This window comes from Gossypium hirsutum, chromosome A02 (assembly GCF_007990345.1).
Source record: "Gossypium hirsutum isolate 1008001.06 chromosome A02, Gossypium_hirsutum_v2.1, whole genome shotgun sequence".
Classification (NCBI taxonomy): domain Eukaryota; kingdom Viridiplantae; phylum Streptophyta; class Magnoliopsida; order Malvales; family Malvaceae; genus Gossypium; species Gossypium hirsutum.
Window position 1 is genome coordinate 23,540,895 of NC_053425.1, and position 14,831 is coordinate 23,555,725.

The window sequence follows — 14,831 nt, forward strand, 5'->3', positions numbered from 1 at the left end:
TTTAACACATGCATTGCTCATTAACATACAAAAGTTATATTCGGCCTTAGCACACAACTTGCTAGCCGATTCTTCCCCATCTAGCAACCAATGCACATATGTGCTCACTCAAAAATGCTAAAAAGGAGATTCGAGAATCATTAATCCACCATCATATGCATCATTAACAAGCTTCATATTTAGCATGCAATGGCATTAACACAAAATCCACCTAGGCCGAATATCATCCCCATGACATAGCAAGGATTTGAACCATGGGCTAATTAGAACTCAAGCTAGCAACTAAAAACATGCATGAATCTCATGGCACAACCTCAAACATACCTTAATCTAGATATAAGTATGGCCAAACCTCCTCCTTATCCTCTTCCAAATCAAACATGAAGCAAGAACTCCTTCCTCCTTCCTTAGAATTTTCGGCCAAATGAAGATGAAAAAGGATGAACAAAATTTTCTCCTTTCTTTTCTTTAACTCACGGCAATGGGGGGGAAGACAACCACACACTTTTTTGTTTCCATCATATTCCCTTTCATTATTTTATGCCCATGCTCATTATTTTATTTTTCCTAACATACCTCACTAACATAACATGTTTGTGACATGTTTCCACTCATGATGCACTAAGACAACATGTCTATGACATGTCTTGCCCATCACACTTGGTCTACCATGCTTGTCATGGCCGGCCACTACTCATTAGGGGGGAATTTGACATGCAAGTCCCCCCTTTTTCCACATGCACTAATAGGTCCTTATGCATTGACCTATCACATTTTAAAATTTTCTCACATAAGTCCTATTTGATGAAATTCACTTACAATTAACAAAATTCAAACACGAAATTTTCACACATGCACATGTACATATAATGAGCATCAATTATGATGGTTAATTATTTTTACGACTCGGTTTAGCGGTCTCGAAACCACTTCCCGACTAGGGTCAATTTTGGGCTGTCACATCAAGCTTGACTCCGGTGACAGTTTCGGGCATGGGGGCGTTACATTTATTGGTATCAGAGCAGATTTAGTCGATTCTCTGAACAGTTAGTGTGAGTAAAAGTCTAGCTATACATGCCATACCTATATTTTGATAGTGTGACGACTCCTGACGAGTTTTAAATATTTTGTTTTATAGTAATGGATCCCGAACGTGCTGGTGATGATGATGTAGAAAGTAATGCGCCTGCTCCCATGGAAGGGGCAGCGCCATCTGAGAATAGGCCAATAACAGTTGATCAGCGAGGAGTGACTCGAGAAGCTCTCTTCCAAGCTTTGAATGATTGGTTTGCCGAGTTCATTCGTACGAATCTAGCTGTTAGACCTCCACCCCCTCATGATCATCAGACCACCCATGTAGCTCCCCCAGTCACAGGTACGATTATAAGAGAAAAATCACCAGTTGATAAAATCAGAAAATAATGAGCCGAAGAGTTTCGAGCTACAAAAGATGATGATGCAGAAAGAGCAGAATTTTGGTTAGAAAATACTATTAGAGTCTTTGACAAATTATCTTGTACACCCGAGAAATGTATGAAATGTGTAGTATCACTTCTTAGAGACTCAGCCTACCAAAGGTGGAAGACACTTGTATCAATTGTACCAAAGGAGAGGGTCACTTGGGATTTCTTTCAGGAGGAATTTCGTAAAAAGTACATCAGTCAGAGGTTTATTGACCAGAAGAGAAAGGAATTCCGGGAATTGAAATAAGGTAATATGACGGTGACCGATTATGAGCGCGAATTTGTCAGGCTTAGTAAATATGCTCGAGAATGTGTGTCCACAGAGGCTATCATGTGTAAAAGGTTTGAGGATGGGTTAAATGATAATATCCGACTGTCAGTGGGTGTCCTAGAAATAAAAGAGTTCATTATTTTAGTTGAGAGAGCTTGTAAGGCAGAGGAGTTGTTAAAAAGAAAAGGCAAAGTTGAGACAGAGACACAAGATACAAGGAAGAGACAGATGAGCAGGTCATTCCAGGCTACATCCAAAAGGCCAAAGGAGTTTTCTACCAGATCTAGTTTCTCAGCCGGGTATTCTAGTCAGAATAGAGGCAGCAGATTTAAGGATCCGAAGGCTCAGACCACCTCGACTGTGAGTGTAGGTAATATTGGACAGGGTAGATCAGGGTGTCCACAGTGTGGTAGACTTCATTATGGTCCTTGTCGGGCAGGCGAAAATGTTTGTTATAAATGTGGTGCTCCAGATCATTTTGTACGAGAATGTCTAGAGGTGGCTAATCGAGAGATAACACAGAGTGCTAGATTCGAAAATGCTTCTACTAGAGGCAGATCACCGAGGTAACCGAGAGTAGGAGCAAGTAACAGAGGTACCTCAAGAGATTCGGCTGTGAGACCAAATGTTAGAGCCCCTGCAAGGACTTATACTATTCGTGCACGCGAAGAGGCATCCTTCCCCGATGTGATTACAGGTACATTTTCTCTACATGATATTAATGTCATTGCTTTGATTGATCCGGGTTCAACTCATTCATATGTTTGCAAGAAATTGATGCCTAGTATAAGTATGCCTATAGAATCTACAGAATTTGTGATTAAAGTATCGAATCCATTAGGCAAGCATGTATTAGTAGATAAAGTATGTAGAAATTGTCCTTTGATGATTAGAGGCTACTGTTTTCCGGCCGATCTCATGCTATTGCCATTTGATGAGTTTGATGAGATTCTTGGTATGGATTGGTTGACTACACATGATGTGATAGTGAATTGTGGAAAGAAATTCATTGAGTTGAAGTGTGAAAATGGTGAAATTCTTCGGGTTAATTCAGAAGAGTCAGATAGTTCATTTCCCATAATTTCTGTTATGTCTGCTAAGAAATGTTTGAGAAAAGAGTATGAAGCTTATCTTGCTTTTGTGTTGAACACTAAAGATCCAGAATTGAAAATTGAATTAGTGCTTGTGGTATGTGAGTTTCCCAATGTGTTTCCGAAAGAACTACCAGGTTTGTCTCCTGTTAGAGAATTTGAGTTTGGAATTGAGTTGATTCCAGGTACCACGCCCATTTCTATTTCTCCTTATAGAATGGCTCCATTGGAATTGAAAGAATTGAAAGCTCAGTTGCAGGAATTAACAGATAAAGGCTTTGTAAGACCCAGTAGTTCACCATGGGGTGCCCCAGTGCTATTTCTGAAAAAGAAAGATGGATCGATGAGATTGTGCATAGATTATCGACAACTTAACAAGGTAACAGTAAAGAACAAGTATCCATTGCCTAGAATTGATGATCTGTTTGATCAATTGAAGGGAGCTACTATGTTCTCCAAGATAGATTTGAGATCCGGATACTATCAGTTGCGAGTTAAAGAGTCAGATGTCTTGAAGACTGCTTTTCGAACTAGGTATGGTCATTATAAGTTCCTTGTGATGCCATTTGGCTTGACTAATTCTCCTTCCATTTTCATGGACTTAATGAACTGAATTTTTAGACCGTTCTTGGATAAGTTTGTAGTTGTGTTCATTGATGATATCTTGATTTATTCTCATGATGTTACTAAGCATGCAGAGCATTTGAGAACAGTTTTACAGATTCTGAGAGATAATCAGTTGTATGCCAAGTTCAACAAAAGTGAGTTCTAGTTACGAGAAGTTAGTTTTCTTGGACATATTGTCTCAGGTGAAGGTATTAAGGTTGATTCGAGCAAGATTTCAGCCATTGTTGATTGAAAGCCTCCTAGAAATGTATCAGAAGTTAGAACTTTTCTTGGTCTTGCCGGATATTATAGATGATTTGTAGAGGGATTTTCCATGATAGCTACCCCGCTGACAAGATTGCTACGAAAGGATGTCAAGTTTGAATGGACTGAGAAGTGTCAACAGAGTTTTGACAAGTTAAAAGCATTGTTGACTAAAGCTCCTGTTTTAGTACAACCAAAACCAGGTAAGGAGTTTATGATTTACAATGATGCGTCCATGAATGGACTTGGTTGTGTACTTATGCAGGAAGGGAAGGTAATTGCTTATGCCTCTAGACAGCTAAAGCCATATGAGAAGAACTATCTGACACATGATTTAGAGCTAGCTGCCATTGTTTTTGCGCTGAAGATTTGGAGACATAATTTGTACGGTGAGAAGTGCCACATATTCACTGATCACAAAAGTTTTAAATATTTGATGACTCAAAAAGATTTGACTTTGAGGCAAAGAAGATGGTTAGAGTTGATTAAAGATTATGAGCTAGTGATTGATTATCACCCAGGTAAGGCAAACGTTGTTGCTGATGCTTTGAGTAGGAAATCTTTATTTGCATTAAGAGCTTTGAACACTAGTTTAGCCTTATCAGATGATGGTTTTATCTTAGCTGAGTTGAGAGCTAAACCGATGTTTCTTGAAGAAATTTGTGAAGCTCAAAAAAATGACAGTGAGTTATTAGCCAAAAGAGATCAGTGTGAGTCGGATATAGAGTCAGATTTTCAGATCAGTTCTGACGGTTGTTTGATGTTCCGAGACAGGGTATGCGTACCGAAGAATGATGAGCTTATTCGAAAGATCTTATAGGAAGCACATAGTAGTTCTTTGCCTATTCATCCAGGTAGTACAAAGATGTATAATGATTTGAAGAAAATGCACTGGTGGGTGGGAATGAAAAGGGACATTTCAGAGTTTGTTTCTAGATGCTTGATCTGTCAGCAGGTAAAGGCCGAACATCAGGTACCTTCAGGTTTATTGTAGTCTATGCTAGTCCCTGAGTGGAAATGGGATCGAGTTACTATGGATTTTGTGACAGGATTGCCGTTTACACCGAGAAAGAAAGATGCAGTATGGGTTGTGATTGATAAGTTAACGAAGCCGGCTTATTTTATCCCAATTCGTATGGATTATTCACTTGACAAGTTGGCCGAGTTGTATATTTCAGAGATAGTCAGACTACACGGGGTTCCATTATCGATCATTTCAGACAGAGATTGAAGATTTACTTCACGGTTTTGGAAGAAATTACAGAAGGCTTTGGGCACAAAGTTGAGTTTTAGTACAGCTTTCCATCCTCAAACCGACGGTTAGTCAGAGAGAGTTATTCAGGTACTTGAAGATATGCTTAGATACTGTGTACTGGAATTTCAAGGCAGTTGGGAAAAATATTTACCATTAGTAGAGTTTGCCTACAATAATAGTTATCAGTCGAGTTTGAAGATGGCACCTTATGAAGCTTTGTATGGACGTAAATGTCGCACACCTTTGTATTGGACAGAGCTTAAGGAAAATTAGATTTACGGGGTTGATCTAGTTAAGGAAACAGAAGAGAAAGTAAAAATCATTAGAGATTGCTTGAAAGCAGCTTCAGACAGACAAAAGTCGTATGCAGATTTGAAGAGAAAAGAGATTGAGTATCAAGTTGGTGACAAAGTTTTTTTGAAAGTATCCCCGTGGAAGAAAGTTCTCAGATTTGGCAAGAAAGGCAAACTAAATCCACGTTTTATTGGACCGTTTGAAGTGATTGAGAGAGTCAGACCATTATCATATCGGTTAGCTTTGCCGATTGAGTTAGAGAAGATTCATAATGTATTTCATGTGTCTATGCTACGTCGTTATCATTCAGATCCGTCACATGTGATTTCTCAGACAGAGGTTGAGATTCAGACAGACATGACTTACGGTGAAGAACCGGTAAAGATTCTAGCTCGAGAGGTAAAGCAATTAAGGAACAAAAGTATTGCACTTGTGAAAGTACTATGGAATAGACATGGGGTAGACGAGGCTACATGGGAACCCGAAGGGGCTATGTGAAAACAGTACCCAAATCTCTTCACAGGTAAGCTTTCGGGGACGAAAATCCCTAAAGGGGGGAGAAATGTAACATCTCGAAATAGGGCCTAAACGGAATAGTGGTTGCAAAACCACAAATTTGAGGTAGACAAATTTATTTTATTATTATTTTGAGGTTCATGATATGATTTCATGATTGTGTGAAAATTTCGTGATGAAATTCTATGCATAAAGTGCTTAAGTTGAGATTAGGGACTAAATCGAATAAATTGTAAAACTTGCATTCTAGAAGTTTTTAGTATGAAATTGCTTTGGAATATTAATTAGAAGGGTCTAAATAACAATTTTACCAATTTCTAAGTTCATGGACAAAATAGGACATGGATGAAATTTTTGAAAGTTTAATAAGGAAGGGCATTTTGGCCATTTGGATATTAAATGAAATAAAAAGGGAAAAATAACACAAAATTTATCATCTTCTTCATTAGCACGAAATTTCAAGGGTTCTCCATAGCTAGGGTTTGTTTCAAGCTTTCAAGCTCCATAGTAAGTGATTCCAAACCCCGTTTTTAATGTTCTTTACGTTTTAGGAGTCCCGGTAGCTCGATAAAGCTTATGCTAGCAATAATTTAAGTTAGGGTTCATATTTGGAAAAATACCCATAGGTGAAAAGTGTTTATTTTGATGTTTTATGATAGAATATGAGGTTTTAAATTATGTTAGACAACTTGTGCTACTCGGTTTTAAGTGAAAACGAGTAAAAGGGCTTAATCGGTAAAAATACCTAATAGTCATAAGTACATGTTAGAGTGTGAATTTGGTGTTGTCATAGAAGGGAAAAATGATCAGCATGTCATAAAACATAAGAAAATAGGATGAAGTTTAAATTACGAGCCTTGGGGCAAAAGTGCAAATATGTGAAAGTTTAGGGGCAAAAATGTAATTTTGCCAAAGTTTGGGTCAAGGACTGTTTTGAAAAATGTGAATATTAAATAAGTTGAATTTGCTATTATACATCAAGAAGAGCAAAATTTTGGAGTAGATCGGGGAAAAGAAAAAGTAAAAGACTAAATTGTAAAGTTTAGTCACATTTTGTATCGAGGTAAGTTTACAGTAAATAAATGAAACATTCTTTTATTTTACATTATTATTTTCAATTGACAGCATTTATATACTTTTTTTTTGAGAATATTTAAAGTCGAATTAAAGGAGAAGTGATAGAGAAAAAGCATTAGGAAGCCCCGTTTGAACCTTAGGAATGTTAGGATATTAGGGTTGACAGGACAGGACAGGACAGAAATGAGCCATGTAAGTCCATATCAGATATATGGATTTGGAGACAGGAATGAGCCATGTAAGCCCATATTAGATATATATATGGCATTGGAGACAGGAATAATTCATGTAAGTCCATGTCGAAGACATGGCATTGGTAGGATATTGATAGACAGGAACGACCCTAGTATCCTTAGTATTCCGAGTGGTTCAACGGGTCATTGTACACGTTAAATTACAGTGAATTATCAGCAAAAGGGAAGGTAGATTATATTTATGAATAGTGAAAGGTCAGGTAAGAAAGAAGGTAAGTGAGTAAAGAAGAAGGTAGAAAATGAGAAGTGAAGAAAGTTTATGAGGCTAGGTGACATTATGTATAATTATTCATTATGTTGAATGTTGTAATTTATTTGCTTGTAAGCTTACTAAGCCTAATGCTTACTCTCTTTATTTTCTTTTTCTTATAGTTTTTATCAAGCCACTCGGGGATCGAAGGAAACGTCGGAGACCCGATCACACTATCGAAGAAATCACATTGGTATAGTTAGACGTTTCGTTTTGTGAATGGCATGTATAGGAACTTGGTTTCTTTTGATATGATATGATCAATGAATGATGTGTAAATACTTGCTAGTGATTAGCTAATACAATGGCTGATGATATACATGTTTAATAGTATGTATGATTAAGTAGTAACTATCACATGAAAACTATGAAAAATGTGAAAGTAACTTAAAAACGGATTTAAGTATCAGAAATAACGTGACTTTGAAAAATCACAAAAAAAATTGTAGAGACATGGTTTGATGGTGAATAATATATGAAATTAAAGCTCATTGTATCTTTTTTCATATGGAATAAGCAAAACAGGTAAAGGTTTTGTATTTTATAAGATATCTGAGTTTTAGTGAAATAGGGCCAGAGCGATTTCTGGATCCTCTATTCCAACTTTTGAAATTCACCAGAAATTTTAAAAATATAATTTGGTGGTTTATTGTATATGGTTAGAATCCTTATTGAATTTAGTTTTAATAGAAACAAACGATATTATCATATGAATTTTGTATAGGGAGAAAAGTGGTTCGTAGTAAGTAGAGTTCAGTGCAGTCGAATTCTGAAACAGGGGTAACTTTAACTAATAAACTGTACTAATTGGCTAAGTCAAAAATTCTAGAAAAAAATTAGTAGATATATATATGAGTCTAGTTTCAGGAAAAATTTACAGATATTAATTTTGAGTTCTGAAACTCGAGAAATGAATTTTTAAGCAACCATGACGCAGAAAAATAGTTTATTCCGAAAATTAAAATAAGTGGTTTAGAGTTGTTTAAAAGGTAAGATAAGTTTAGTAACACCTCAAGCTTGACTCCGGTGACAGTTTCGGGCATGGGGGCGTTACAAAAGACTCCTGCGAGCCCTCTTGATTCATCTTGGGTCACAAAAATGTGGGCTAACAATCATTGTCCATCTTGTCTTGTTTCGCCACCTCTGTCTCTTCCTTGACCACAAGCACTAGCTCGTACTTGACTGGGGGTCGCAGTCTGAACCTGCGATCTCTCCTGTCATTCTGAACAATCCCTTCTTAAATGGTCCTCGTAACAACACTTGAAACAACCTTCAGTCACTTTACGACATTCACTAGGATGTCTTCACTTACAATGCTCACAAAATGGTGATAACTCTTGAAAAGAGTTATAATTCATACTTTTATATTTAGTTAACTGCTTGTCCTTAAGTAAAATTAAATTCATTTTAGGTAATTGCATGATTATTTTTAGTTAATCAAGTATTGCATGTAAAGACTTGGGATGATGATTACTTTAGTGCATCTGTACTTTTAATTGTTGGTAGAAAGGCTTTGTAGTGGTTGAATGACAGGTTTAAGGAAGAAAGATAGTAAAGGATGGAGATCTGATGAGGCAGGAGATTTGATGAGGCATTACGAGAGATTGCCATGGCAATTCTGAGAAAGAAATGATAAATACCCGATCATTAATTAGAGGGTTCAGTAGTTGGCCCCCCACATGTACGTGCAATGGAAAATATCAACCTCAAAATTAGGGTAAATGTAATCATTGGCTGACAACTTTTACCCTAAAGGAGGACCTAAGTATAAAAAAAAGAAGGGAGGTCTATGAGAGGAGAACAGAAGGTACAACTGATTGCAAATATAAAGCTTTGATAGAGGCCTCTTTGTGACAAGGAGGGTAATTTGAGCTATTGGGAGCTTGGTTGAAGACACACACCAATCACCAAGTTGGGCTAATTTGTGTTTTGAACCCAGTTTTCTTCCTCTGCAATTTGTTCTAATTTTTTTTATTTAAAATGTTATTTTAGGATGTTGAGGATATTAACATACTTGAATTTGTGTAACCCAGTCATAAGCTAGCTTAGCATAGCTGGGGATTACTTTTGATGATGTTTTAACTTTGATGAATGTTTATTGATGAATACGATTCAATTTACTGCTTTACCCAAGGTTTATTTCTATTTATATACTTAATAGGATATTGATAAATGCTTGATAAGTTTGAAAGTAAACTAATATCGACAGAGTTAGGTTGCTTGGACCAACATTGGGTAATATAAGAGTGATTTGAGTGAAATGCTCGTGTAAACTCTAGACATAAAGATTTACCTTATACGATTTAGAGGATTATGCTTCAGTCCTGGTTGCTAATTCTTAGTTTATAGATCTACAGTGTCTTAGGAGTGAGCAGCTTTAGGTTTTGCTTTCAATAGAGGTAAACCATATTTTTTCCATGGCATTGTTCCTAAGTTATAATTAATTCATTAGTAATCCCAGCCTTTACAATAAATATTCCAATCATGTTAGAATCTTGAGTGCTTTTATTTTCAATCTACAATAGTACATTTCATTACTTTCATTTTTAGTAGTTTAATTGCATTGTTATTTCTCAAAATATCATTCAATTCATTTATCTCTTCTACTCACTTGCATTAATTTAAACAAAGAAAACTAATCCAATCCTCAATGGAATAATACCCACTCATAACTTTATTACTTGATTCGACGTGTATACTTGCACAATATGCATATCATATTCAGGCACGATAAGTTTTTGGCCCATTGCCGAGGATTGGCACTTGGAAACTTTAGTTTTTTATTTCAATTTCTATATTTTTAACTGTTAACTTGCTTATTTCGTGATCACAGTAGGTTTGTTACTAGTTCTATGTGTAGAGGAATTCTTATTGAACAACTCTATCCCTTAGATCTAGAAATTGAAAGAACCTTGCGAAGAAGAAGAAAAGAACAAAAAAATAATGAATCAAGGTGGTAATAATCAACCTGGCTTGAATAAGATACTTAATCTAGGATCTGGCAATAGTAATCCTAAGGTTGATTAGATGGTTGATGATCGTGATAGAACAATTCGAGAGCATGTAGTTCCTATCTTAGACGATCTAAACCCTGGAATAGTCAGGCCACAAATTCAAGGCCCTCACTTTAAGCTGAAACCTGTAATGTTTCAGATGCTACAATCAATTGGCCTATTTGGTGGTTTTCCAATTGAAGATCCTATATTACACTTGAGACTTTTCTTAGAGGTCTACGATTCTTTCAGACAACAAGTTGTCCCTAAAGATGCCGTAAAACTCAAGTTGTTCCCCTATTCTTTAAGAGATCGTGCTAGAACATGGCTCAACACTTTGCCATCTAGAGCAATAGAATCACGGAATGATCTCTATTGAAGATTCCTGCTGCAATATAACCCACCAAACATGAATGTTAAATTGAGAAATGACATAACATCCTTTAGGCAACTAGAGGATGAAACATTGCGTGAAGTGTGGGAAAGGTTCAAAGATCTACTTAGGAAATGTCCTATGCATGGATTTCAACATTATACCCAAATAGAGATGTTCTATAATGGTTTGAACGCACATGCATGGATGATGGTTGACGTCTCAGCTAATGGAACTCTATTAGACAAGTCTTATAATGTAGCATACGAGTTTTTCAAGTAAATTTCCAATAACGATTATCAAAACCACACAACAAGAGCTAAAGTGGTCAGAGAGTAGCTGAATCATTTGAACTGGATGTGATTACTTCGCTTACTGCTCAAGTATCTTCTTTAGCCAACATGATAAAAACCATGCAGAAGCCTAGTTAGGTGAAAGAGCTGAAACTAGTTAGGTTATCTTATGTTTAATGTAGTGAGGATCACATATTTGAAGAGTGACTTTGGAACCCAGCATCTATCTACTATATAGGCAACTTCAATGCGAACAACAACCCTTATTCCAACATGTATAACCCTGGTCGGAAGCAACACCCAAATTTTATCAGTCTGAATGCCATAAATGTCCCACATAGTTTTTATCAGTCTATACTGCCTCAACAATAAGTTTAATAAGGGCAGACATCATATTCTTCCTCATCTATTGAATCTCTATTAAATGAGTATATGGCCAAGAATGATGTCATGATCCAGAGCCAAGAGTCATCTTTACGAGCTTTAGAGAGCCGAGTAGTACAGATAGCTAATGCTTTTAACTCAAGAACATAAGGAAATTTTCGTAGTGATAATGAGAATGCAAGACCACATGAGAAGGAACATTATAGAGCAATCACTCTTACAAATTTCATATAACTAGATAGAATTGACAAGAGTGTTACTACTGAAACAACAAATTCAAAATCTAACCAAAGCAAAACTTGAAAAATTAGAAAAACACCACAAATGAGAAAAATGGACCAAGCAATGCCAAAGCAAACTTAGATAGCATTGCTGAATAGAATTCCTAGGCAAAATAATCAATGCAACTTGAAGTTTGCCCACCCTCAGCATTTTCCAACAATTTCAGAATCACAGACAATACCAACAATTTAGGCGATTCTTGGATGTCATTAAGCAACTTCACATCAATATACCTTTGGTGCAAGATTTCTAGCAAATGCTGAACTATGTCAAGTTTATGAAAGATATACTTTCAAGGAAAAGACAAGTTAGAGAATTTGAAATAGTCGCACTCACTGAAGGGTGCACTACTATGCTAACAAATAAATTGCCTCCAAAGTTGAAGGACCCAGGAAGCTTCACAATACCTTGCTCAATTGGTAACAAATATGTTGGGAAGACCTTGTTCAATTTAGGAGCGCGTATAAACCTTATGCCCATGTCTGTGTTCAAAACGCTAGGAATTGGTAAAGCAAGACCTACCACTATGACCTTGAAACTGGCAGATCAATCATGTGCACACCGAGAAGATAAAATCAAAGATGTCCTGGTAAAGGTAGATAAATTTATTTTCCCTGCTGATTTCTTTGTATTAGACTGTGAAGTTGACAAAGATGTGCCTATTAGTTTGGGTAGACCTTTCTTGAAATAGGTAGGATTATTATTGATGTTCAAAAGGGTGAGTTAACTATGAGGGTAAATGATAAACAAATCACTTTTATTATTTTCTAGGCTTTGAAATGTGCTAATGATATAGAAGAGTGTCATGATGTCTGTTTGTTACATTCTCTTGTGGAAGAGGAAAAAAATACCATGAAAAAGAGCATAGTGAATTGGATTTGGCTGATATTGATGATGAAGGGACATTAGGACACCACAAGTAGTTGCTACAATCCAAACTAAATTGTGTAACAACCTCTTTTTAGTGAAATCAAAGTAGTGGTTTTAGGCCCACAAATTCGATGTCAAAATATTTATTTTATTATTTTAATGTCTACATGTTAGTAATGTCGTATAAAAATTTTGTTAAGAAATTTTATCATTTGCATGCTTAATTTGATAAAAAGGATTTGTAACACCCCAAACCCAGCTTAGACGTTATGGCCGAATCTGGCATGTCATGTTGAAGTGTCTTTCGAAAATTGGTAGAAATTCGTTTCTGAGTTGAAATCTCTTTGTTAAAAACTCAAAACATCTTAACCATTTATTAACCATTTAAAACGTCTTTACTTTAAAAACATTGTTTGTTGTAGAAGCAATATCCAAAAATGTTGCAAAAACGCGGTGAATTAAAAACAGTTAATCTTTTCAAAAACCAGCATTCTATCACTATCAGTTAAGTATCAAATAAATAAAGCCCAAATAAAATAACTTAAGTTTAAGAGGCTTTATTACCTAATCAAACCCAAAGCAAAATTTTAAATATAAATAAAGTTAAGCATAAAAAAATTTGCAGTTGTGTGGCCACCTTCGAGTCCCTCGTGACTCCAAATCGTCTAAGGTTGGGGATTACCTACACAGTTAAAAACGGGGTGAGTTTACAAAAAATCAGTGTGTAATCCCGTAAAAAAATAGTCAGTAAGAGAACAAAATGCAAAAGTAGTCTGGGACAGAGCCTTTTTTAGTAATAGCATAGTGTAGGCCTTAGCCCAATATAGTAACAGTGTGCGTCTAAGCCCAATACAGTATCAGAATCAGAAATAGGATACATGCGGGCCTAAGCCCAATACAGTGATAGTACCAGTAACAGAAATGTAACAGTGAAATAATGCAATCCATCCCAATCCAGCCAACACACCATGCGGGGATAAAATCGACCCACCTAGCCAGCACACCAATATCACAGCATAGCTACCAGAAATAATAGCACAACAAAGCTGCCAGATATTTACACAGCTTACAGCCATCAGTAGAGGTAATTTGATCGGCACAAAGCCATCAGTAGCTATAATATGACCGGCACACAGCCATGGGTAAATATGGCCGACACAGAGTCATCAATAAATATGATAGGTACATAGCCACAGGTAAATACGATTAGCACAAAGCCATAAACAAGATGGCACAAAGCCATATTTGGGTTGGCATAGATCCATAATCAGATTAAGCGACATTAAGCCGTCTATCGGACCACAGTCGTCTCGTGTGACCCGTGCGACCTTAACAGATCAATACTAGGTCCACAGTCATCTCGTGTGACTCGTGCGACCCTATCAAAACAGTACTTCCTCCATATCAATGTCCCAACCCTATGCAATATGTCATGTATGTCATGCTCAATCATCACACGTGTATGCAAAATGGCCATGCTCAATAACAATCATTTAAACATATATTAAAAGCAAATCAGTTGTACAACCACAGTCAAGTCAGTTAAAACACAGTCAAACAATCACATTCAAATCAATCAAATTCATAGTCTAAGTCGGTAATTTACCTACAAGGGCAAAACAGTCATTTTACCCTACAAGGGTATTTCGGTAATTTTACAAATTAGGGATATTTTTGTAATTTTAAAATCCAAGGGTATTTCGATAATTTTTCAAACTAGTGGTATTTCGGTAATTTTACAATCTGAGTGTATTTCGGTAATTTTACAAACTAAAGGAATTTCGGTAATTTTACAATACGAAGGTATTTCGATAATTTTACAAACCCGGGGTCTTAACAACCCAACAGATGGTCCACCGTCGCCTTGAGTGACTTAAGTAACCTAAACAAACCTAACAGTGTAAATGAGTCTAAGGCCCATACTCGGCCCAAGTGGGCCGACACACTCGTGTTGCCTATTTAGCCCAGACACAGCCACAACGTTTCAAACGTCACAGTCCAAACAACACTTACCACATCATATACATTTTATCCGTTGTGGCCTACAAGCCCACCGAGCCCACTCGACCCATTTCGACCCAACGAGGCCCAGAAATGCCCAAGACCACGAGAGCGCTCGTGGTGGCCTCTACAGTCTAACGCCCATGTTCGTGGGCTCGGTTCACCACACGTGCAATCACACGCCCATGTGGCATCATATGCCATATTTTCAGCTTTTTAGCATTTCGCCGATCTAAAGTCATAGTAGTGCAAATAACACATACTTTCGGCTTTTCAGCCGATCATTAAACATAG

At 36.7% G+C, this 14,831-nt stretch overlaps 1 protein-coding gene and 1 non-coding gene across 2 annotated transcripts; one reads left to right on the forward strand and one right to left on the reverse strand.

Annotated features, from left to right (window-relative positions):
• Positions 1 to 10,752: 10,752 nt before the first annotated feature.
• Positions 10,753 to 10,859, reverse strand: LOC121217525 (small nucleolar RNA R71). The gene has a single exon (XR_005913619.1). It is a non-coding gene; the product is annotated as a small nucleolar RNA R71 (small nucleolar RNA).
• A 1,063-nt stretch (positions 10,860 to 11,922) lies between these two features.
• LOC107952176 (uncharacterized) lies at positions 11,923 to 12,357 on the forward strand. Its single transcript, XM_016887456.1, has one exon. The coding sequence runs from the start codon at positions 11,923 to 11,925 to the stop codon at positions 12,355 to 12,357; it is 435 nt and encodes a 144-aa protein (XP_016742945.1).
• The last annotated feature ends 2,474 nt before the right edge of the window (positions 12,358 to 14,831 follow it).

What these genes read in the sequence shown, in the direction of transcription:
- LOC107952176 (XM_016887456.1), top strand. Translation starts at nt 11,923, where the DNA reads ATGCTGAACTATGTCAAGTTTATGAAAGATATACTTTCAAGGAAAAGA.